The sequence below is a fragment of the Geotrypetes seraphini genome, chromosome 2 (assembly GCF_902459505.1).
Source record: "Geotrypetes seraphini chromosome 2, aGeoSer1.1, whole genome shotgun sequence".
In the NCBI taxonomy this organism is placed as follows: Eukaryota; Metazoa; Chordata; class Amphibia; order Gymnophiona; family Dermophiidae; genus Geotrypetes; species Geotrypetes seraphini.
The window spans coordinates 472,858,005-472,882,955 of record NC_047085.1 but is presented as its reverse complement, the minus strand read 5'-3'; the positions used below and the strand labels follow the sequence as shown (position 1 = coordinate 472,882,955).

Genomic DNA, 24,951 nt, shown 5'->3' with positions numbered 1-24,951 from the left:
GCTTTGGAAGCAGGGTTCGTCCATATAATATAATGGGCATGTCAGCCTTAGTAAAAGAGGGGGTTTATAAGTTAATTACCTGAACAGAAAACAAAAAAAGGGTTTCACCAAAGAGATTTCACAAGAAAACACAAAAGAAACTGTGGAATTGATGATCCTGTGAGAAGTAATTGCTGCTTTTTATGGGGACGGGTGGGGACGGAGAGGATCCGGGCGGGGATGGGTGGGGATTTCTGTCCCCGCGCATCTCTCTACTGCACAGTGCCAGTCACACAATTGTCTAAAATACCCAGCTTCTCTCTCTATATTAGTAAACAGTAAATTACACATTTTGCTTTACTTATGAGATAGTTCCAGTCTCAGCAGTGTCCTATAGTTCATGATACTATAACAAAGTTATGCAATGACATCATGGGCTGATTTCATCAGCACCCACATGTTTTTGATTGTCGTGATTTTTACCGGCATATAAGCCAGATGTATGCTTTCTTCACAATTGTCTGCTGTGGAGTTCAGTTTTGCGGAGTCACGTTAACTCCACGGTCTCCTGCTCCCTGCTCCCTGGCTCGGAGCAGCCCACCTTGTTGTGGAAGAGGCGAGACAGGCTTCCCTTCTGGGAATTCTTGCCCTGCACCGATTTGTCGTTCCTGTGGCTGTTCCTTTGCTTGCAGATATCTTGTATATCCCAAATTCTCAGTGTGCCGTCATGAGAAGCAGTGTACAAGAGTTCATTCTGAATCTGGAAAAGTTAAGCCTCATGGTCAGATCGCAGTAGTGGCTCGCAACAAGACTTCTATTTAGTTTCTAGTATGATCAATTTCACCAAGCTTCCAAGATTTATTTAAAATATGTATTAACCGCTCTCTCCTATGGTTCTAGGTGTGCACAAAAGCGAACATACATAAATTCATATTAAAAAAAACCAACAATACATATAAACATATTTTTTTTAAAAAAAGATTAAGTTCTTAACTTTTCTAACAGATAGGTGTGCCATTCTGGATGAGTTACATTGGTGCCAATGAAAAAAAAAAAAAGCATAGAATCTAATTTAAAATCGCTTGCATAGTCTTTAATAATAATAACTTTATTTTTTCTATACCGCCATAATCTTGCGACTTCTAGGCGGTTTACAGTGAAAGAGAGCTGTACAATCAGCGAATTACAAGGTGAGAACAGGTAGCAAGTCACTGAGTAATCAGTGTTTACAGGTTACAAATAGGTTAAAACATTTTACATCAAAGGGGCTGGATGGTCAGCGAATTACAGAATACAGATGGTGAGGAAGACACTGAATAGTCAAGAGAAGAACAGGATACATTTGTGAAGAAGCCTAGTATCAGCATAAAGAGAAAAGTTTTAGGATGGGGGGGCGTTGTCTGGCTGGGAAATAAATCTATTGAATAGAGCGGTATTGATTTCTTTCCGAAAGGCGCCATAGGTCTGCCTGGCTTTGTCAGTGAAGTTGCCTAGCCAGGTTTGCTGTCTGCCAGCTTGAAACTTAAAAGTTCTATCCAGAAAGGTTCTGTATTTGCAACCTATGATCTTTGGGTAGGCAAAGAGGTTGCGATTTCTGGTTGTCCTTATGGGGGTTTAAGGCAATATATGGAGAGAACGCCAACAGACTAGTATCAGATAGTAAGATCACACACTCTTGTCATAACTCAAGAACACCACAACGCCTCAAAATGGCCTTCCCTTCCCCCCAACAAGTTCAAGAGAAAATCTATTCAAATCTACCTTCACATTTCAGGAACCCAAAGTTTGGAATAATCTACTGCTAAGTTTGTGACAGTTCCCCACCTACTGCAGTTTCAGGAAAATCTCTTCTCTTTGTAATTTTGCTTGGGTCATGCCCATCTAGGATCCAAGTAACCTTACTCTAGCCTCAACTGGATATTTTTTTTTTTTTTAACTTTTGTAACCTGCAATGAATTCTAGATGAAAATTGTGGGATATAAGAAATTAGGTTACTCCCCCACTCCAACTTAATGGCAATCAGTGGCGTACCTAGCATATGTGACACCTGGGGCCCATCATTTTTTGACCCCCCCCATCTGTACAGAAAACATGATTTTTAATAACAAGCCACATGTCACACATGAGTACCTAGGAAAAGGCAGCATCTTACATACTGCAGTGAGCAGTACAACATCAATACACCCATTGTAAAACTAAACAAGCCACACTAGTACAGATCAATCCTGCAGTCAAGCCTAACAAAAAACCATGTCTTTCGAACACACAGAACACAGAAAACACCTTCGCCTAGTATGGAATATGTAATCATAAACTAACCCCTCCCTCTTTTACAAAACTGTAGTGTGGATTTTAGCCACGGTGATAACAGCTCTGACGCTCATAAAATTCTGAGCATCAGAGCTGCTACCACCACGGCTGGCGCTAAAAAACACTCCACAGTTCTGTAAAAGGGGGGATAAAATAGAAATACATAGACAAAGGTTAAATTGAACCAGTAAGAAGCTGGACTCTGCATACAATACAACACCACAGAAACAGTGACACATGTCTCTTAAAACAATAAATAAATAGAAAATTTTTTTCTACCTTTGTCTTCTGTGGTTTCTGCTTTCCTCATCTTCTTGTAACTCTCTTCTTTCCATCCACTGTCTGCTGTCTCTCTCTTCCCCTATATGGCATCTTCTCTCCTTCTATGCCCCTTCCAGAAACTGTATGCCTCCTCCTTCCATCTCTCCAATGGTCTGGCATCTCTCTCCTCTCCTTCCCTCTCCCTTTCCCTTTTTTCCCTCATTTTCTTTTTCAATTTATTTTCTGCATCTGTCCAGATTATGTTCTTACTACCCTCTCATCAATGTCCTTTTTTACTGTCTACCTAAAGCTTGCCACCTCTTTCCCTCACCCCTTCCAGTATCTAACTCTATCCTTGTCCCTCAATTCAGCATATGCCCTTTTTTCTTTCTCCTCCCCACTTCCTTCCAGCATCTGCTCCCTCTCTCCCTCACACTTCCATTCAGTGGCTGTCCCTCCTCTCCCCCACACTTCCATTCAGTGTCTGTCCCTCTCTCTACCCCTTCCATCTACTGTTCACCTTATGTCTCGCCCCTTCCAGTCACTGCCCTCTCTGCCCTTTCCATCTAATGTCTGCCTTCTCTCTCTTCCATACATCTTCCTTCTTTCTATGCTCCTTTGTACATGATTGATTTCAGCTCTGCCAACTCTCCATTTTTTTCTCTCTGTCACCAACTCATCCCCTATGCTCTGGCATCTCTATCTTCTCCTTTCTTTCCTTCGCACCCCACAGTCTGGTACTGCCCTTCCCTGATTCTCTGGCATTTCTCTCCTTTCCTTCCATCTTTCCCTCCCCCTCCCATGCTCTGAGATCTCCCCCTTCCTTTTCCCTTAGTCTGGCATACCTTCCTCCTTCCCTCCAAGCCCTGGCATCTCCTTTCATTCCCTCCCTCATCTTCCTTCTTACTCCAGCTGGGTACAGCAACACTCTCCCCTGCAGCTCTGGACTTCCCCACACCTGCTCCCCCCAAATTGCTAATGCTTTGGTTACTCTTCTTTCTTCCTCCCTCCCCCCAACGCAGGACCCTGTGGCACCATCAGCTCTTAGTCCCTCTAACGCCGGCCCTGCAGCTCTGGACTTCCCCACACCTGCTCCCCCCCCAATCGCTATTATTTTACATGTTATGGCAGCCGCGGCGCTGTATCCATCAAAGGAGACTTCTAACTTTGGCCTGCCCCGGAACTCTTCCTGCAACAGCAACTTCCTGTTTCCGCCTAGGCGGGCGGTGGCTGCAGGAAGAGTTCCGGGGCAGGCCGAGATTAGAAGTCTCCTTCTATGGATACAGCGCCGCGGCTGCCATAATGTTTAAAATAATAGTGATTGGGGGGGGGGAGCAGGTGTGGGGAAGTCCGGAGCTGCAGGGCTGGCGTCAGAGGCAGTGAGAACAGCCAGCTGTGCACTCCCCAAAGGCATGCACCCGGGGCGGACCCCCCCACGCCCCCCTTGGTACGCCACTGATGGCAATAATTAGCAGGTTACCTGAATGCAGTTGATAATGAATGTATGTCCACGGAAGATTCGTTGCAGAATTCCAGATTCTGTATTGAAAGCTCTAACACAGGCATCACCACTTCCTGTAAACACTGCAACGAGAAAACAATGGTCTGACTCAGGTTCCATTTGACTTGGGAGACAGTCTTATTCTCCCTGTTGCCTTATAAAAGTGTTTCTCATCTCAGTCCTGGAGTATCCCCCCTTGCCAGTCAGGTTTTCAGGATATCCAAAATGAATATGCATATAAACTTGATTTGCATACATTGTGCAGATTTATGAGAATACGAGAACTTCTGCTATTTCCATCATAGGAGTAACGCTGTGGAATAAATTAACTGGATATTCAGAAGTTTTTAAAAAATGCTCAAAATTACACTCTTTACAAAAGCATTCCAATAAAATATATTTTTGCCTAATGCTGGTTTTAGGATGAATTGTACTGTGAGGAGCTATGAACTAGAGAATGACATGGGGAAAAAAAATCTGTCCCTGTCACTGCCCCGTCCCCAGACCACTGTCCCCTTCACCGCCCTGTCCCCGCCATCCACTTCACCGCCCCGTCTCTGCCCTGTTGTCCCCCTCACCGCCCAGTCCCCTTCACCACCCCCCATTATCCATACAAACCTCAGTACTGCAATATTTAGGTTATTCCTTCCTCATAAATCAAAGTTTTGGCTGCTGAACTAGAGAAAGAGATGTTCAGCTGGCAGGGCTTTGTTTATAAATTTTTATCAACACAACTAATATATTACTTTATCCTAAAGCAAAAAATAAATAAATAAATATAATTTTTTTTCTACCTTTGTTAGCTGGTTTTTGCTTTCCTCATCTTCTCATTTTATTCCTTCCATCCACTGCCTCTATTCTCTCTGCGTCTTCCATTTGCTCTGTTACTGTGCCTCTCCCTTTCCTCCGCCCCCAAACTGGTCTGGCACCCATCTTCTTCCCTCCGCTCCCCCCATAGTCTGGCATCTGTCTTCTTCCCTGCCAGCATCTTCTCCCCATTCTCTGTTCCCCATTTCCCTTCAGTGTCTTCTCCCCATGCTCTCTTCCCCAATTCCCTTCAGCGTCTTCTCCCCCCTGTCTTCCTCATGTCCTTTCAACGTCTTCCCCCCACTGTCCTTCTCCATTTCCCTTCAGCATCTGTTCCTCCTCACCCCACCTTTCCTCCCATTCTCCCTCCCTGCCCCTTACCTTCATGGCGCTTTCGCCCCCCCCTGCTGCAAGAACACCTCTTAGCTGCTTCCCCCATGCACCCGCGCCCCCCCCTGGACAACAGGCCCTGGTCCGACAGGCAGAAGGAGTGTTTCCTGCTTGCAGTGCACAGCTGTGCAGACAAACCTCCCTGCCCTTACCTTCGGCCGGCGATTTCTAAATTGCTTTCCTATAGAGCAGCTGGAGCCTTGAAGTTGCATATGGCTGCCGGAAAGGTCGTCTCTGATGCAACTTCCGGTTGTGTCAGAGATGACCTTTACGGCAGACACACACTTCAACGCTCCGGCTGCTCGTAGGAAAACAATTTAGAAATCGCCGGCCACGAAGGTAAGGGGCAGGGAGGGAGCAGGGAGATGTTTAGACTCGGCGGCAGTAAGGAAGGAGGGAGGAGGGAGTAAGGAGGGAGGGAGCACGATAGGTGACCGTGCATGTTCCCTCTCTTAACTGCAGGGACAAGGCCATTCACCACTCCACGGGGTGGTGAATGGCCTTGTCCCCATAGCCACGGTGAACACAGTTTGTTCCCCACCGTACTGGCGGGTTACCCGCGGCTAGCCGCTTGTAACAACCATGTCATTCTCTACTACAAACCATGGCTTTTTAAGATGTAATTACCTGTCTGTAATTTAAGATGTTTGTACAAGTCTTGTTTGTTTCATTTTGTGTATGTTATTTTGTAGGAATAGGTGGTTGACAAATTTTTTAAATAAATAAAGAAATTTATTTCATGCATATTCATTGTGGATATCCTGAAAACCAGTTGGCAAGGGGATTCTCCAGGACTGAGTTGAGAAACACTGCCTTAGAATATCTCTGGCCCCTTTACTTAATATGAAGGGATAACACATTTGAGAGAGCCAAATTGACTGGACTCTACAAAAACAGCTAATTATAAATGCACATATTTGACCTGTATAATTTCTGCAGCAAAAATTAGTGCAGGATTTATATGGGTAGTATTTTGCTCTAACAAGTAATTTTGATTCATGCAGGGGGTTGAAAGCCGCACATTGTGGCCAAGATGGCACCGCAGTGTCCCCAGATAACTACGTCTTGTTTATCTGCATTATGACTTGAAATACCACAAGCAATTAGTTTTGGAATGACTGAAATGTGAAATCAGCTAAACATGATGGGAAAACTTGTTTACAAAGACATTTCTTTTACTGGAAACACAGTCTTCTGGGCTACATTAAGAATGATGGAAAAAGTTCAAGATACCACTTCCCCAGGGCTCATGAGGCGGCCCAGTCCAAAGGCAAAGCCTGATGCTGCAGCAGATACAGCATGACCTGAGGGTCAGAAAAGCCTCATCCTGCAGCCACCACTGCTTTTCTAAACTAAGGAAGCAGAGGAGGTAGCTGACAGGAGCCAAGGGGATGCAACAGAGTCTAAATACAACACAATACAATACAGCTTCTTATATCCTGCAATTTTCAACAGGGAATCATTGCGGCTTACAGCAAGAAGGACTACATTCGTGATTTCAAATTTGAAGTGAGCAGATTCAACATAGATAGTACATGGTTGGAGGAAGTAATAAATGGGATATACAGTCATGTGAAAAATTAGGACACCCCATGAAATATTCAGTTCTTTCTTAAGAAATGTTCACATATCAATGTCAAATTTTTTTTTTTTTTTAGATCTGGACAAGAAAGTGATGTAATTGCAGGTAAACAACAAATATTTTCCTCGATTTACTCATGAAACAAAAGATATCCACAAAAATGTATATTCTAACTGAGGAATAAATTAGGACACCCCCCACATATCCTCCCACTTAAAGTGGCTCAAATCACACACAGATGTATCACATCAGGTGCACAAGATTAGAACATCGAATGTAAGGTAAGCAAAATGAATATAAAAACATTTAATGTGGTCGAGGCAAAAATATGAGGAGTTAATCAAATACAAGCACAGTACCAGGTAAACTTTGGATTCTTGCCCAGAAATAGCTAAGAAGAAAAAAATTAAAAAATTTAAATTGAATCAGGTTAGGCAGACTGGATGGACCATTCTGGTCTTTATCTGCCGTCATCTACTATGTTACTATGTATAAATCAGAAAGAACATGCTGATATTAAAAATAGCTAAGTCTCTAAGACAGAAACTAGTAAAAATATAAGGGTAGCGGGAGGCATAATAAAATATGAAACCTGATAATATTGCATTAGAATTGAGAAAAGGATCGATAATAAAATAAGTAGGATAATAATGAGAGCAAAGAGTTATTAAAGCTGTACGCTGGAGCTGGTGTCTGTCATGGTGCAAACAATAGGCAGAGTAGGATCGCAGGAACACACAAGAGAGAGAACATCAGAAGAATGTCACCCCATTTTGGTTTGATGAAACCACTTGCGGAGAAGATCAGGGTCGGAGTAGTTGTCGGTATGATTACGGTAAGTGTCACGGAACCTTGCCGGGTAGAAGAGTCCATATTGAGCGCTGAGGTCTTTGAGTTCTTGTCGCAGGGCTAAAAAGGTTTTCCGTTTTGCTGCTGTTGAAGGTGCTAAGTCCGGAACAATGATAATTTTGCGGCCTTGGTGTAGCATGGAGGCTTTCCCCTTTGCAGCCGTTAAGATCTGTAGGGCTTGCTGGAACCGGAGAAGTTTAACTACAATGGGTCTAGGATGTTTGCTATCCTGTAGTGGTTTAGAGGGGGAACGGTGAGCACGTTCCAGCTCGAGTGCAGGGGAAAACTCGAGGTCAAGAAATTTCGGCAGCCACGAGGATATGAAAGATATGGTATCACTGCCTTCGGCACATTCAGGCATTCCTAGAATTCTGATGTTGCATCTTCTGCTACGATTCGCCATATCTTTGAGATTGGCCGTTAGCTTTTGTATGGCAGTTGAATTGGCACAAACAGCCGGTAGTTCTTTTTCGACGGTAGAGAGACGAAGTGTAAGTTGTTCAAAGAGCTGTTGTGATGTAGTTTCAAGTTTAATGGAGATTTGATTAATTGCTTAATCATAATTCTAAGCGATGTACATAATAATAAAATTACAAAATGTGGGGAACAATACAATAAATAACAAAAATCAGGTCTGACAAGACTATTGACAAACGTAACAAAACTAAGAACATAAGGGAAGAGAGGGATAAGAACTACAAATTAGCAATTTGAGAGTGTATGGATTCGAGTTCAACTCTCATGTCTTTGGATATATCAATATGATTTTTCATCATTGTTTTGAGGCTTCTCAATTCAGACAATATGGGATCCTCATCAGCCTTGTGGTCTTCTCTTCCACCTGATTTCTCTGGTGATGGAGGCGCCGATTTAAGTTGTTTATTAGCAGGCAATGGATCCGATTGGACTTTTTTGGTCGTCATCTCACAAGAGAAGTGTAGAGAGATATAAAGTATGAGTCCTGGTGGAAGTAGTAATGTCTAAAAAGAGCGTTCTTAGATCGATTTTCTATAACTGGAAGTGGGAGCTCACAGCTCACGCTGCCATCTTCCTTGAGCGTCAACCGGAAGTCTCCAGTTAGAGGGAAAGAGATGGTGTACACGGGGAATGGAAGAAAGAGGAGAATTTTTGGTCATAGGGAGGGAGTGAGGTACAGATGATAGGAAAGAGAAAGATGAGAGGGAGAAATGTTGTGGTGGAAATGGAACAGTGGGACAGACTGAAAGGGATGCAAGAGGGAGGAATGCTGGACATAGTGGAGAAGGGAATGGAGGGAGAGATGTGGCATGGTGCTGGAGAGGGGTGATAGAAGAAGAAATGTTGGGCATGAGGCTGGTGGGCAGGCACGAAAGATGAGAAAAGGGATAAATGCTGGACCATGGTAGGAGGAACAGCATTTGACAGCATAGACAGCAACAGAAGAATTTACAGAAAATGGGAAAGCGGAAAAAAGAAACTGGGACCAACTTTATGGAAAAATAAGTCTCCAGACAACAAAGGTAAAAAACAGAATTTATTGACTAAAATATGTTAGCTTTGGGAAATGTATACAGCAGATGTCTTTGTAATGTGTTCAAAAGAAAAGGAAATGCATTTCTGGTTTTATTTCTACAGTGTTGAAGTATTTGCTGACCCTTGCTATGACTGGTGGGGGATCCCCAAGCACCGTCAGCAGAGGACCTCCTCTAGAAACGGTCAGAACTCCCCTCCACCAAGCACAGCAGTCGCTGGCAGCATCCATGAGCCACTGAGGTGCCAGCATCTATGACTCAGGGACGCTACTGCTGCCTGCCAAGCTTGGCAAAAGGAACCCCCGGCCAACTGCAAAGGAAGTCCTCAGCTGACAGCTTGGGGGTTCTCATCAGCTGAGATTTTATATTTACATTAGAGGTTCTGGTAGAAACCCGTTTACAAAGTATGTATTCTTCCCAATTAATATTTCAAAATTAATAAAGTGTCTTTGCTTATTTGTAAATGGGTCTCTACCAGAGCCTTTAATTCAGTAGCATAATTAAATGAACTAACTATTTCAGAAGTTTATAGGGACGGGCGGGGACAGAGGGGATTCCTCGCGGGGACGGGTGGAGACGGAGGGATTCCTCGTGGGGACGGGTGGGATTTTGGCGGGGACGGGTGGGATTTCTGTCCCCGTGCAACTCTCTAGTTTCAACTGTAGTAATTTGTTGACAATGCCCATGAGGTAAGGAGAATCCTGGGCCTTTGAATTATGTCATTGGGCGTATTTGGCATGTGTTGAGGGATGGTCAGCCTGGTTTTTCTCTTCTTAGTAGTTTCTTCACCTGGGATCTCTGTGATAGGTTCAAATTCTTCCATTATGTCTTCTGTTACCCTTGTATGCTTGTCCATTGGTATGTTCAGGAATTCCCAATTCCGGCCCTCGAGATCTACAGGCAGGCCAGGTTTTCAGGATATCCACAATGAACATGCATGAGAGAGATTTGCATACCAAGAAGGCAGTGCAGGCAAATCTCTCTCATGCATATTCATTGTGGATATTCTTAAAACCTGGCCTGCCTGTAGATCAAAAGGAAAGGAATTGGGCTGCCCTGGGTATGTTGTTATTTAGGCTGTTGTCTTTCTGTAATTTCATTATTTTCTCTGTGAAAAAGTTGCTGAAACATTTGCTGGTTGGGGAGCATTTAGTGGGGGGTTTTCCTCCAATAAGCCATATACTACCTGATATGTTGCTGTGAAAGTGCATGCCTCTACAATCAGAAAGAGGCTGCACAAATTTAACTTGCATGGGAGGTGTGCAAGGAGGAAATCTTTGCTCTCTAAGAGAAACATCAAGGCCACACTGAAGTTTGCCAGAGAGATCGTAGACAAACACCAGGATTTCTGCAATAGTGTTCTATAGACAGATTGAATTATTTGGACACCAGAAAAGATGACTTTGTGGAGTTTCTAGCTTTGAGGATTTTATTTTGGAGGAAGCCTTTCCTTTCTTTTCTTATTTTCTCGATGTAAATTCTGTTGACTCTAGTCCAGGTTTTTCTCATTTCTTTACATTATCTCCTCCATTTTCTTTCACTATCAGGTTACTATTGTATTCTATAACAGAATCTGTTCAAGTCATCGGTGAGGCCTTACTTTGAGTATTACATTACATTACATTAGGGATTTCTATTCCGCCATTACCTTGCGGTTCAAGGCAGATTACAAAAGAGTTAAAGAGGGTGTTTTACAAAAAGATTTCTGGTCCTTTTGGGGGGAAAAAAAGAGTAGAGCAGGTTCAGTTTTGGAGGCCATATCTTGCTAAGTATGCATAAAAACTTGAAACAGTTCAAAGACAAGCAACAAAAATGATATGGGGGTTGGAACAAAAAACATATGAGAAAAGACAATGAACTGAGAATACTTCTAGCAGACCCTATTAACTCTGCTACCTTTTTGGAATAGCTTACCGCATGGAGCAAGGAGCACATTAGTGAATAATTAACCACTTAGGAGAATAGTATGGCCTCCTTTTTAGCTAAACAGACTCTGACAGACTGCACACCCCCCCCTTCTGTATCCCTCCTTTGAGCCCCTGAAGGCTCCTTTTACGAAGCCGCGGTAACGGATTAACACGTGTAATAGCGTGCGCTAAACTGCCAGCCGCGCTAGCTGCTACTGCCTCCTCTTGAGCAGACGGTAGTTTTTCGGCTAGCAAGGGGGTTAGCGTGTGATTACAAGCCGCTACCGCGGCTTCGTAAAAGGAGCCCTTTAGTCTCTGTGAAATTTCAACATTTTCCCCCCTATGTACCCACTGCCCTATGACCAGTCATGACCTTCGCTTTTGTAAAATGTCTGCCCGTTCCGAGCTTCGCTGAGGACAGACTAGAAATCGAATTAAATAAATAAATAAATAAATATTTGGTTTTAGCTGTCACCAATTGGTTGATGTGTCACAAATATAGTGGGCTATGATAACAGAGCATTGTGAAGCAGTAGGTTGGTATCTTAATGCATTCTGCTTCATTTTTTCAATCAAGTTCCTTATATTCATAAGAACATAAGAACATAAGCAGTGCCTCCGCCGGGTCAGACCATAGGTCCATCCTGCCTGGCAGTCCGCTCCCGCGGCGGCCCAAACAGGTCACGACCTGTCTGAATCACCAGAAGGGGCTCCCTTGCCACCTTGGTTTCTCATTGAAGTCCTATCTTCCCATCGTAGTCCTAACCCTCCGGTCTTGCACATGCACGACCTGTTGGGTTTCTATACTTATTACCTGGTTAGCTTTCTATACCTGTGTTACATCCCAGCACCTCTCTCAGTATCCCACGATCCCTTTATCCCTCAGGAATCCGTCCAATCCCTGTTTGAATCCCTGTACCGTACTCTGCCTGATCACTTCCTCCGGTAGCGCATTCCAAGTGTCCACGACCCTTTGGGTGAAAAAAAACTTCCTTGCATTTGTTTTGAACCTATCTCCCTTCAGTTTCTCCGAATGCCCCCTCGTACTCGTTGTCCCCTTCAGTCTGAAGAATCTGTCCCTATCCACCCTCTCTATGCCCCTCATGATCTTGAAGGTCTCTATCATATCTCCCCTGAGCCTCCTTTTTTCCAGAGAGAAGAGCCCCAGCCTATCCAACCTCTCGGCATATGGGCAGTGTTCCAGCCCTTTTACCAGTTTCGTTGCTCTCCTTTGGACTCTCTCAAGTACCGCCATGTCCTTCTTGAGGTGTGGCGACCAATACTGAACGCAGTATTCCAGATGTGGACGCACCATCGCTCGATACAATGGCATGATGACTTCCCGCGTCCTGGTTGTTATGCCCCTCTTTATGATGCCCAGCATCCTGTTGGCTTTTTTCGAGGCTGCTGCGCACTGTGCAGATGGCTTCAGTGATGCATCCACCAGCACACCCAAGTCTCTCTCAAGTCTGCTGTCTCCCAACAATGCCCCCCCCAATTTGTAGTTGAACAACGGGTTCTTTTTCCCTATATGCATGACCTTGCATTTTTCCACGTTAAAGCGCATTTGCCATTTGTTTGCCCAGTCTTCCAGCTTGTCCAGGTCCCTTTGCAGGTCCTCACACTCCTCCCTGGACCTAACTCTACCGCACAGTTTGGTATCGTCTGCAAATTTTATAACCTCGCACTTTGCCTCCTTTTCCAGGTCATTGATAAATATGTTGAAGATTCAACTTGATGTATTTTATCTGTTCTATGTATTACTTCTTTCCCTGCCATGCCGGTGTTTTCTGCATTATATTGTAAATGCTTTCTGTCTTTATCTGTTTTTAAGTCCATTATTCTAATTTGTATTTTATCTGTATCCTATGTATTAGCTCACCTTGTTGTGAACTGCCTAGAACTTTTTCGGTATGGCAGTATATAAGAATAAAATTATTATTATTATTATTAAAGATGGAGGAAATCAGGGTAGAATGTGATGTTTGTAGATAGTGTCATGTTTATAGTATAGTTTCTTCCAAATTCTGTATATGGCACTTAAAGCTTCTGGCTTTTTGTATCCTACCTCAACCCTTATTTAAGGGAGCTGGCGGGATAATAAGTCTAATATAACATAACAACATTACAAATTGTGTATGCACATTGGTACACATACCAATGTGCACCACACAACTTGATAAATTGGCTTATTTGGCGCCAACAAGCAGCAAGTAACATCTCGTAAATGACGCTAATTAGAACTAATTGAAAGTTACACGCACAACTCAGAAAGCCCGATTCTGTAAAAAGTATACACCAGCTACAGTGCGCGAATTTGAAAAGGGGGCATGGCCAGTGGATGCTCTTAAAAGTTAGCACATTCTTATAGAATATGCTCAGTGTACTTACAACATAGGCACAGGCATCTAGGCCTGGTTTTAGCTGGCCTAAAGGGGTGTGCCTAAGTTATATAACACACTAAGCACAATTCTATAAAAAGATAAGCACACCTTGTAGAATTGTGCTAAGTGCCATTTTTGTCGGCACCAATTTTTAGGTGCTATACTGTATATAGAATCAGGCTCTTTGTGTTTCATGATTGATATGTAAATGGTACAATTCTATGCCAATTCCTGCTCACTGAAGTTAGCAATAAAAGGAATTTACAAATAAATATATATTTCTTACCCTTCCTGCTTTATAACATTACTCTGAATAAATATGCATTCAAAAAGAAGCGTGACTTACAGAACCCAGCATGGTATTTCAAAGTGCTAACATTATGTTTGTGAGCCTTGTACGTTTGGACGCAATCTCCGGTATCTGCTACCCAGCACTTCACGCTTCTGTCCGCACTCCCTGAGTATAAGAACTGACTCACCACCTGGAGAGGAAAGAAGAACAAAGCTATTGTAGTTCCATTCCCAAAAGCAACCCCTGGAGAAAGCCTCCCCACAGCAGCATCTTGGCTACAAAACTAAGTCAGATTAATTTTTAAGGAACTGACAGTTTATGCAGCCAACTGTAACCTTATGTTGCATGATTACAGAGTTTCAAACCTAAGACTTTACTACCCTGTGATAACATCTTCATTACCCAAATTTGCTGCAGTGTCTCAACAAATTTCAGTGCAAGAATGTACTGGAACAAATACAATGAACTGATTTTGATTTTCAGCCATTTGTCATATTAAACTAGATATGAGGAAAGATTGATCCTTACCTGATATTTCCAGCTAGACTAGTCCAGACGGTTCATAGACAACCCCGCGAAAGACAGAGGCGCGCGCCGAAGAAAATTACAGTTTTTAGGGGCTCCGATGGGGGGGTTTTGTTGGGTAGCCCCCCCCCAGTTTACTTAATAGAGATCGCGCCGGCGTTGTGGGGGGTTTGGGGGGTTGTAATCTTCCACATTTTACTGTAAACTTAACTTTTTCCCTAAAAACAGGGAAAAAGTGAAGTTTTCAGTAAAATGTGGGGGGTTACAACCCCCCACAATGCCCCCACAACGCGGCGCGATCTCTATTAAGTAAAGTGGGTGGGTTCCCCCCACGCCCCCCCCCCCCCCGTTGGAGCCGTAAAAACAGTAATTTTCTGCGGCGCGCACCTCCGCGCTGCACTCAATTGTCTGCGCGCGCCTTTGTCCCGGCGCACTTTTGACCTGACACCAGTCCAGACTGATCGTTATTTCACTCTATCAGCAGATGGAAGCAGAGACTTGAAACTTACAACGACATCAATATAACAGAACATTCCAGTATGTTAATGGCAAAACTAAGAATTAACTGAAGGAACCTTTTATCTACAAGAGTATACAGGAATGTTCCATTATACTGATGTCATTGTATGTTTCAAGTCTCTGCTTCCATCTACTGATAGAGTGAAATAACAATCATATAATATAGATATTATTTATTAATTAGGATTTATTTACCACCTTTTTTTCTTTTCTTTTTTTATTGAAATTTTAAGTCATAAGAGTGAAATAACAAAACATTATACCATAGATATGATATAAATCCAAACATAACAAAAACTAAATACAAAAATGTAAGCAGGACATGTTACAGACAAGCTACATTAAAATCTGTGTAAATAACAGTATTTTAAACATGTTACAACTAGTCAAAACATGTCAAACTCACAGCACAAAACCAGCTTAAAATGTTAGCATAAAAATATATCGGCAGGTATAATAGTAGAAAAAAAGGGGGGTGGTTCTCCCAGTAAGCACCACGCAACAACAATCAGCCAAGTCTAATTTTGAAGGGATGACACAGACAATAGCCTCAATACATCAATGGTCTTTACTACAATAAGACTGAGGGTGTCAGCCAACATTGCAGAATTGCTTTGATCACTGTTGATTTTTAATCAGATCACTCAACGTCCATATTCCACATTTTGCCACTGTGCCCAATCTAAAGTAGCATCTTCTATTGTTATCTTTTTATTATGCCTACAGATACTCTAGAAAATTCAGACCATTTATTCTTTATAAAGTTATCAAAGTGTTTGAGGGTATTTGCCGTGGATCTATGTATAGTATCAGTATTCAGCTGTGCAGAGATTGATAGATTAAGGGCTAGGGTAGCAGAACCAAACTTACTTTTTTTTCTAGATTTAACCATGCTGGGGGGGTCCTTTCAATCTTGATTTAGCAGCCAAAGTGACCCTTGCCTCATTAAGAAGCTTGATAATAATTAAAGAAATCCAGAAAATTGACGATTTATCATTCTTCAGTTTTTGTAATGTAATTCGAGGTTGACTGTTATTCCAGAGAAATTTACTTAAAACCTGTTCTATGGTATAAGTTTTTTTTGTGTAGAAGAAAAGGAATCATACTTAGGATAGAATTTATCTTTGGTAAAATCATCCTTTTAATGGTAGCTAAACGACCCCACCAGGTGATCTTAAGAGGAGACTATCTGTGTGACAAATCCTTGATTTTAGATATTTGACTTTAATTGTTCCGTTTCTTTTAAAGTTGGTCCAATGCAAATGCCCAAATACTTTAATTTACTGGAATTCCAGATGAAGCCATAGGAGTCTATGGGCTCCTTTTACTAAGGTGCGCTAGCGTTTTTAGCGCACGCAGGAAATTACCGTGCGCTACACCTAGGGGCTGCTGCGTGGGCAGACTGCTGGGCACGATGGACCACTGGTCTGACCCAGCAGCGGGGCCAATCTTATGTTCTCAAATCCAAAGGCAAAACACAACAGCAGAGGAGATGAAGAAACAAATTGTCTATGACGTTCATCTAGATGAGTTTCTTTCATAGTCAGAAGATGACTTGTCACGATTCGTGTTTAGGCTGCTAGGTCTGCCTCAGGAGTCTGGTGTATTGATGAAAAAATATAGCTTGTACTAAAAGCATCAATACACCAGACTCCTGAGGCAGGCCTAGTGGCTAAAACATGAATCGTGACATCTTCTGACAAAGCAATAAACTCATCTAGACATCTTAGATTGCTTTGTTGCTTCGTCTCCTCTGCTGTTGTTGTGTTTGGCCCTGTTGAGTGGCATTTATCCAGGTAAGAGCTGCTTTTGCTTAGGTAAGTGCCGCTGAATATTAAACTCTTAAAAATTTGCTAGGCCCGGTGCTTAAGTTTATGCTGTTTCATAAGGCTCTTAAATTTTACAAGCCTAAAAGGTTGGCGGCAAAAGGGGCAGATTTACAGCAAAATAAAAATGTTAGGTTAGCATTTATCTTCAGCACCTAAATTAGGCTCCTAAATTTAGAAGTTTAACTTGCAGAATTCTATTCAGGTGAAAATTTAGGCTCCTAAGTTTGGCTGAAAATAGGGGGGGTCTCCTTTTACAGAGCGGCGCTACAGATTAGTGCCATGCTGAATGCAAAGAAGCCCCTTCACATTCAGTGCATGCTAATCCTTAGCACCAGTTTATAAAAGGAGCCCTTAGGTTGCTAAATTTTGGAGCTCAGCTTTTGCATATCGGACCCCCATCTATCACTTCAGCTCAATAAAATAGAGAGGAAGCTTCAATTTTATCTGCATTTTCTAGTCATAAAACATAGATGCAGGCCATTCAATCAAAGCAAGTAATTTAGAGAGGCTGTGCAGGCCTGGGCACACCTCACACGCATGAGTACAAGTTTGGCTCCATGCAGCTGCTTTGTTGGTAGCTTTTTATTCTGATGTAACTAAGGTTTCGAGCTCCCTTAACGTTTAATGATAGGCAATGATTAGCCAAGTCTTGCAGTAGTATTAGCTATCGGGTTTGAATATTTACCAGTTCTCTTAAACTTTAGTTAAAGACAAGTAGTACCGTGTCCTTCTTCATGTACGGCGACCAGTGCTGGACGCGTACTCCAGGTGAGGGCGCACCATGGCCCGGTACAGCAGCATGATAACCTTCTCCGATCTATTCGTGATCCCCCTTCTTTATCATTCCTAGCATTCTGTTTGCCCTTTTCGCCGCCACACATTGCAGTAGATTTGTCTTCTGTTTTTCAGTTGCTCAACAGGCCAACAATCAATTTTCAGCGATATTATCTGGATAATGCCAATGAAAATAGTTTACAGACCATCCCAGCACTATCCAGATAATACAGTGGCAGTCCAGGATGGAGCTAAGGTAGAGACAGACGTGCCATGATACCTTCCAGCAACTGCTTTATTCCCAGATAGGCAGTGACGATATCTGGGTATAGCCTAGAACTGAATATCCAGGTGTAAATTTCAACACTGTGTCAGCATTTGAAATCAACACTGACCACGGTGTTTAAATACTACCCTGAAAGAGACCAATTTAAGAACCTAAAACCTTTGAATATTGGCCTCGGGGAGTCCTAGATCTATGTTTATATTTGCTGTTATACTGTACTTTTTTGAACTATTCAGTCTGTTCTTACTTGCAGGACAGGGATTGTTTCGTGGCATCTTTGACACCAAGGGCTCCTTTTACGAAGCTGCGTTATGGCATTAACGCATGGAATAGTGCACACTACACTACCGCGTGTGCTAGACGCTAACGCCAGCATTGAGCTGGCATTAGTTCTAGCCACTTAGCGTGCGGTAATATCCTGCTTGCGCCAAAAAACGCTAGCGCACCTTAGTAAAAGGAGCCCCAAGTGTTTGGCTCCTTGGCCCCTCTCATTCATTATGTCACTAAATGTGACCAATGTGGGTGTCTTTATATTGAAATCAATAGCAGTGTTCATGCTGAAGGAGTGTACCCAAAGAGCATGGCAAGCTCCTTGGGACGACATCTAACTCTGTGAAATCTTTGAGAACAACTTCTGACAGCAAGTCTGATCCTGGTTCATCTGATGTTTTACACGGCTGTTCTTTCTCGTTTTCAACCTCAACCTTTCCTACTCACTGGGGACACCGTCTCATCTGACATCACAGCACTCATTCAGTTCAAAGGATAAAATACCTGATTCTAGGGGGGGGGGTTTCCCAGTCTCCCTCCCTTGTGCTCTGCTCCTTCCGTTCCTGTTCTTCTTCCCCTCTCTTGACCTTTCTTTGCTCTCCTAGATCATTCAGGAATAAGACTACTGCCCTCTTTGAGTTAATCTCCGATTCTCTTCCTGATATTCTTTGCTTGACAGAGGCCTAGTTGCAAAGAGGTGAAGAATCTTTCACTGCCTGTCTTCTAATTACTCTATCTCCGAAGTGAGAGAGCGGCCTTTTGGCTCGTTCAACAACCGAGCTTCAGTCTGATATGCTTTCTTAATCTGAATTTTTAAAAGTTTCCTTTTGCAGTTCCACTCTTTATATTACTTTAATACTTCCACAAGGGACTTCTTATCTTAGACCTTATCTGAAGCTATAACTAATTGTTTCCTAATATCACTATCTTGGATGACAAACTTTTATGTAGATAATCTCCAACATTATCTATGAAAAATATTTTCTTTTCCTTATCTCTGACTCACACTGTAGGGCACACTTTGGATTTCGTTCTCTCTTGCTTGCTTTGGTCTTTCCAACTTCAAGGCTAGCCACTTCCCTGCACAGACCATTACCTGGCATCATTTGATTTAGCCACTTTATTGGCTATTTACATTGAGTGAAATGGGAACACATAACCCCTTTCTACCACAAGTTGCACTGGCTGCTGTTCGAATCCAGAGTTCCATTTAAGTTCTCATGCATCTGCTACAAAACAATATTTGGTCTGTCACCAGATTATCTTTACCCACACTTCAACCTGAATTACAACAATAAGAGCTCCCGCAGAATAAACCTGTTCGCTTTTCCCTCACTGAAATCGTGTCATCTTAAAAGATTCTTCGACATCCTTGTCCTCCTTGAGACTGACCAGAACCTCACCAACCTCCACGAAAACATTACAGCTTGCATAATGAGACTCCATGCCTGGTCCCTCTCGGTACAGATGAAACTAAACGAATCTAAAACAAAACTACTCTGGCTCGGCCCAAAATTCGAACACCTGCCCACACTTTTCACACTACCCACAGGCGATACACTACAGCTCGAGTTCTCATGCAAGGTCCTTGGTATCACTATCGATTCCTCTCTCTCCCTCAATGATCACCTCAACTCCTTGGCAAAATCATGCTTTTTCAGCCTTCACATGCTGAGGAAAACTAGATCCTACTTCAGCCAACAACACTTTGCCATCCTTGTCCAAACCATCATCCTCTCCAAACTAGATTACTGCAACGCCATCTACTTAAATCTATCAAAAAAAAGTATTCTAAGACTCCAGCTAATCCAGAATACTGCAGCCAAACTGATCTTCTCAAAACGCAAGTCTGACCATGCCTCCCCACTCCTTGCCAAACTTCATTGGCTCCCAATAATCTCCAGAATCCATTTCAAATGTTCCTGCCTGGCTTTCAAGATCATTCACGGAATCCTGCCTCCTCTTATCCCACTGTCTTTCAACTCCTCCAGTCCCGACTCCTCCAGAACTGCTCAAAGGCTTAAACTAGCCTTCCCCTCTCCACGCGGCATCCACTATTCAGGCAAACTGGGAAAATCCCTTCTCTTCAAAATCACAGGTCTTTGGAACAACCTCACCACCCCGCTGCGGAACCTGAGCTCCCTTCAGTTATTCCGCAAACAACTGAAAACCTGGCTTTTCAGCAAATTGTAGCTCTATCCTTCCCCCCTTTCTCTCCCCCCTTCTACACATAAGTTCATGTAATCCTTTTTCTTCTTCTCTACCCACTATTTTAAGTTCTTGTAAACCGTGTCGAGCTCCATTCTCATGGAGATGATGCGGTATATAAACTTAAGGTTTAGATTAGATTAGATTAGATTAGAAAGAACCTTCTCTTTTCAAGCGGCCAAACTAAACTCATGGCTCGCCCAAATTGTGCTCGATGCCTCTTCTTATCTCAATTTTAGAAAACAGATTAAAACTCAACTTTTCAACAGACCAAATGCTTAACGTTTTCCATCACTATCCCTTCCCATTCTTTTAAGATTGTTGCTCCCTCCTATTGGCGTGTATGTACTTTTGTTCCTTCACTTAAATTGTAGACGTATAACTTGTTTGACTCTATGATTGCTTTGTTATGTTCTTCAATTTCAACTGCATTGTTTGCATTTCATCTAACTGTTGTGAACCGCCTAGAACTCCCTGGGTATGGCGGTATACAAAAATAAAATAATTATTATTCCTTTCAGTTTAAAAAAATTTCACCTATAAAGATCCAGCCTTCCCCATTATTTTCTTTTTTTTCTCCCCCCTGGATTTTGAGACTTGATCATTAGATGAACATAGAGAGTTACGCAGGGTCTGTAATCAAACTCATCCCTACCCGTCTCATCTAGAATCAAACCCGTCCCCACAAGTAATCTCTTCTGTCCCTGCCCATCCTCCATAAACTTCAGAAGTAGTTACTTCATTTAATTAATCTACAAATAAGCAAAAACACTTTATTAATTTGGAAACATTAATTAGGAAGAATACATACTTTGTAAATGGGTCTCTGCAAGAACCTTTAATGTAATTATAAAATATAAATACACCAGCTGACAAGGACCCTCAGCTAAGGACTTCCTCTGAAGGTAGCCTGGAGGTCCCTTTTGCCAAGCTTGGCAGGCAGCAGCAGCATCCCTGAGTCACAGGTGCTGGCACCTCAGTGGCTCAGGGATGCTGCCAGCAATAGCTACACTTGATGGAGGAAGTGCTTGGGGATCCCCACCAGCCACAGCAAGGGTCAGAAAGTACTTCAATACAGGAGAAATAAGACCAGAAATGCATTTCCTTTTCTGTTGAACACAATACAAAGACATCTGCTATATACATTTCCCAAAGTTAACATATGTCAATAAATTCCTTTTTTACCTTTGTTGTCTGAAGATTTATTTTTCCATCAAGTTGGTTCAAGTTTCACTTTTTTCTGCTTTCCCGTCTTCTGCAAATTCTTCTTCAAGCGGTTGCTGTCCATTGGTTCCTCCTACCATGGTCTAGCTTTTCTCTTCCCTCCTTCCCTGGATCATTCTCTCTCTTTTTCTCCTCTCCATGCCTGCATAGCATTTCTTCCTCTCTCCTCCACCCCTATGTGCAACATGCCTCCCTCTCACTGCCCACCATCTCTCTTTCTCTCATACTCTCACTTGCTGCAAAGGGAATAGAGATCCAGGGTGCATCTCTCCTCTCCCCCCCTCTACTGCCACATCCAACATTTCTCCCTCATTCATCTCTCCAGACCATGTGCAGCATCTTTCGTCCCTGCCCACTAGCCCTATGTCCAACATTTCTCCTTCTATCACCCCTTTCCAGCACCATCTCTCTCTCCATTCCCTCCACCACCATGTCCAGCATTCCTCCCTCTTGCATCCCTTTCAATCTGTCCCACTATTCCCTTTCCATCACCATATCCAACATTTCTTCCTCTCATCATTCTCTTCCCCATGCATCTCTACCTCATTCCTCTCCCTCCCTCCCTATGCCCAAATTATCTTCTTTCTTCCATTCCCCATGTGCACTCTTTCCTTCTCACACACCCATGCCCAACAATTCTCCCTTTCTATTCCCTTCCCCACCTCAGCAAATTTCCCTCCCTCCATCCTATGCTCCAAGTTCATGCCACCTTCCTCTCTCCCTTCCTTTTCTCAAGTTCATGCCCCCTCCCTTCCATGTCTAAATGTGTTCCCTCTCTTCTTTCTGTGTCCCAAGTTCATGCCCCTTTCCCTCCTTGCTTCCAGTCTTTATCCCAAATTTGTGTCTCCTATGTCCTACTACACTCCCTCCTTTGTTCCAAGTTCATGCCCCCTCTCTCCCTTATCCCAACATGCTTGCTCACTCCCTTCTCTCCCTTTTGTGGCCCAAGTTCATGCCCTGCTCCCACGAGTGTGTACCAGAGTCATCCAGATGGACCTCCTTCTTCCTGCCCTCCAGCCGCACTTGTTTCTTCACGGCTCCTTCAAGCTGCATGTGGCTGACCCGGAAGCCTTCCCTCTGACATTCCCACAATGGATCCCCACAAGATTCCCACGGACCCAAGGGGGAATCCCATGGGATTCCCATCAGCCCTGTTCCCATTCAGCTCTCTAGATGAACACTGTTCCTTGCATCTTGGAACCAGTCATTCAGTCTCCTCTTCCAGGATGCAAAACCAAGTCATTTTCAAGCCAAAAAAATGTATTGAAGGGCTGCGCAAGTTAAAACACCAGACACATCATGCAAAACGAAAATGGAGGAAGCACAAAGTCTCTACTTTATTTACTGCCTATAAGATGTGCTATAATTAATACCCCTCAGAGAGGCCAAGACGACATAATATACAGTACAACCATTATCTTAAAAGATGCCAACAAGCCAAAGAAACTATTTTCAGTTTTATTTAAACTGACCACCTCTAGTCACACAAATACTAATTCCTCCTCTACTGTAGAAGACCTTGTTCAATTTTGTTTCTAAAAAGGTACACTTTTTACAAGACACCACCACAGTTATAAATGCCTCGCCTCAGACTAGTCATAAATCAGAATTTTCCTGTTCCTCCAAATGATGATCCATCCATTTACACCAGTTCTTGGTCATTCTTTAGATCATAGGCACCAGTTCTATGGTCGGAGACGGATATATACTGTTTCATTCAGATCTTTGGGTGTGGGGGGTGGGAAGGGGTCAGCGTCCACTGGGGAAGTATGGGGGGCCATGCCTTCATCCCTCCAGTGGTCATCTGGTCAGCTTGGGCACCTTTTTGACCCTTATTCATTTTTAAAACAGGTTTCGCCCCAAGCATCTGAATTGTGCTCTGGACTTTTTGTAAAAGGTTTGCCGCAAAACATCCATGTGCTAAACGTGCCTAAATCCCACCCATAACATGCTCCCCTTGCGATTTAGACACAATGCAGACAAAAAGCCTAGCTAAATATCTAGAAAGTTGGTTTCAAAAATGGCGACTTGGACATTTTGGCGAGAAAAATGTCCAAGTGTCACTTTATCCTGTTTTTTGTAGACGTCTTTCTGTTTTGAAAACGAGCCTCTTAGTTTCTGGTAGATCAGATTTTCTACATTTCCCTTTCCCAATCAAACGCTTCAATTTTTCAGCGGAACTCTGGTGTACCCCAAGGATCGATTTTAGCTCCTCTATTATTCAATAACTTTCTCAGTCTTCTAATGACGCCTATCCAGGACCAGGGTATTAGTGTGTTTTATTACACCAAAACATTCTATTGGTACACTATACTGCAGGGCTGCCCAAGTCCAGTCCTCAAGATCTACTGGCAGGCCAGGTTTTCAGGATATCCACAATGAATATGCATGAGAGAGATTTGCCCCCACTGCCTTCTTGGTATGCAAATCTCTCTCTCATGCATATTCATTGTGGATATCCTGAAAACCTGGCCTGCCAGTAGATTTCGAGGACCGGACTTGGGCAGCCCTGCTATACTGATTCTTTTACTCTAGATCAGGGGTGTCAGTCCCTCCTCGAGCGCCACAATCCAGTTGGGTTTTCAGGATTTTCCCAATGAATATGCATGAGATCTATTTGCATGTACTGCTTTCATTGTATGCTAATAGATCTCATGCATATTCATTGAGGAAATCCTGAAAACCCGACTGGATTGCGGCCCTCAAGGAGGGACTATGACACTCCTGCTCTAGATATTGGAGATTTTCAGGTAGGTCTTGATGTAATTTGCATGAATTGATGAAAATCGCCTAGTTCTTAACTCTTCAAAAAAAACAGGTTGCTGGATTACATGCAGCACTCAACCTCCCCTCTCTCTTTCCATGTATTCATGGAATGACAATATTATTAGTTCCTCATTTTTAAGTGCTCAGGTGTCCTTATTGGTCAAGATTTAAACTTTTGAACTGCAGATTACAACTTTGGCAAAGTCTTATTTCTTTGCACTTCTGGGCAATAAGTCCTCTGTCAGTCTTCGTAGATGACATTACTAATATGCTTGTCTTCTTTCACGTATTACTGCAATGTCATTTATTCTAGTCTCCCAGAAATGATTTCCCATCACAGCAATAAGGATTTTTGCTCATTCTTGTAAGACAGATCATGACTCACCTCTTCTCATTCACTATCATTGGCTACTTGTGTTCTGTCGTGTTCAGTATAAGATTCTTATTCTCACTCAAAAGGGCCTTCATCATATCTTTCATCCTCAGTTGTCCCCTATGCCCCTTCTCATACTTCTTCAATCCATCAATGATCGCCATCTCCATTTACCATTGCTTTATGCTACTAGGCTAGATTCTACCAGACATTCATTTTATATCCCGTCCTCTCAGGGGACTTCAGAACAGGTTACAAGTTTACATACATATTAATATGCTTTTATACAGGGTGTTGGCAAACATGGTATGATAGAAATGGTAAAACAGTTAAAGCATGTTAAAACATTAACGTAACATGGTACGGCGAGACACCGCATGATGAACATTGTATGACAAAACATT

The 24,951-nt window shown here is 42.8% G+C and overlaps 1 protein-coding gene across 5 annotated transcripts in view; it reads right to left on the bottom strand.

Moving 5' to 3' along the window:
- WDR86 (WD repeat domain 86) overlaps positions 1-24,951 on the bottom strand; it is a 63,099-nt gene that overhangs the window by 940 nt on the left and 37,208 nt on the right. For 3 of the 5 annotated variants that reach the window (XM_033931689.1, XM_033931687.1, XM_033931690.1), the window contains exons 5-7: positions 13,828-13,963; positions 4,031-4,134; positions 139-739 (exon numbers count right to left, since the gene is read on the bottom strand). In XM_033931689.1, coding sequence (XP_033787580.1) covers positions 527-739; positions 4,031-4,134; positions 13,828-13,963 — 453 coding nt within the window. In that variant the 3' untranslated portion in view covers positions 139-526. Of the gene's footprint in view, positions 1-138; positions 740-4,030; positions 4,135-13,827; positions 13,964-24,951 lie in introns of those variants that run through there. The other 2 variants (XM_033931691.1, XM_033931692.1) reach the window with 1 other exon arrangement.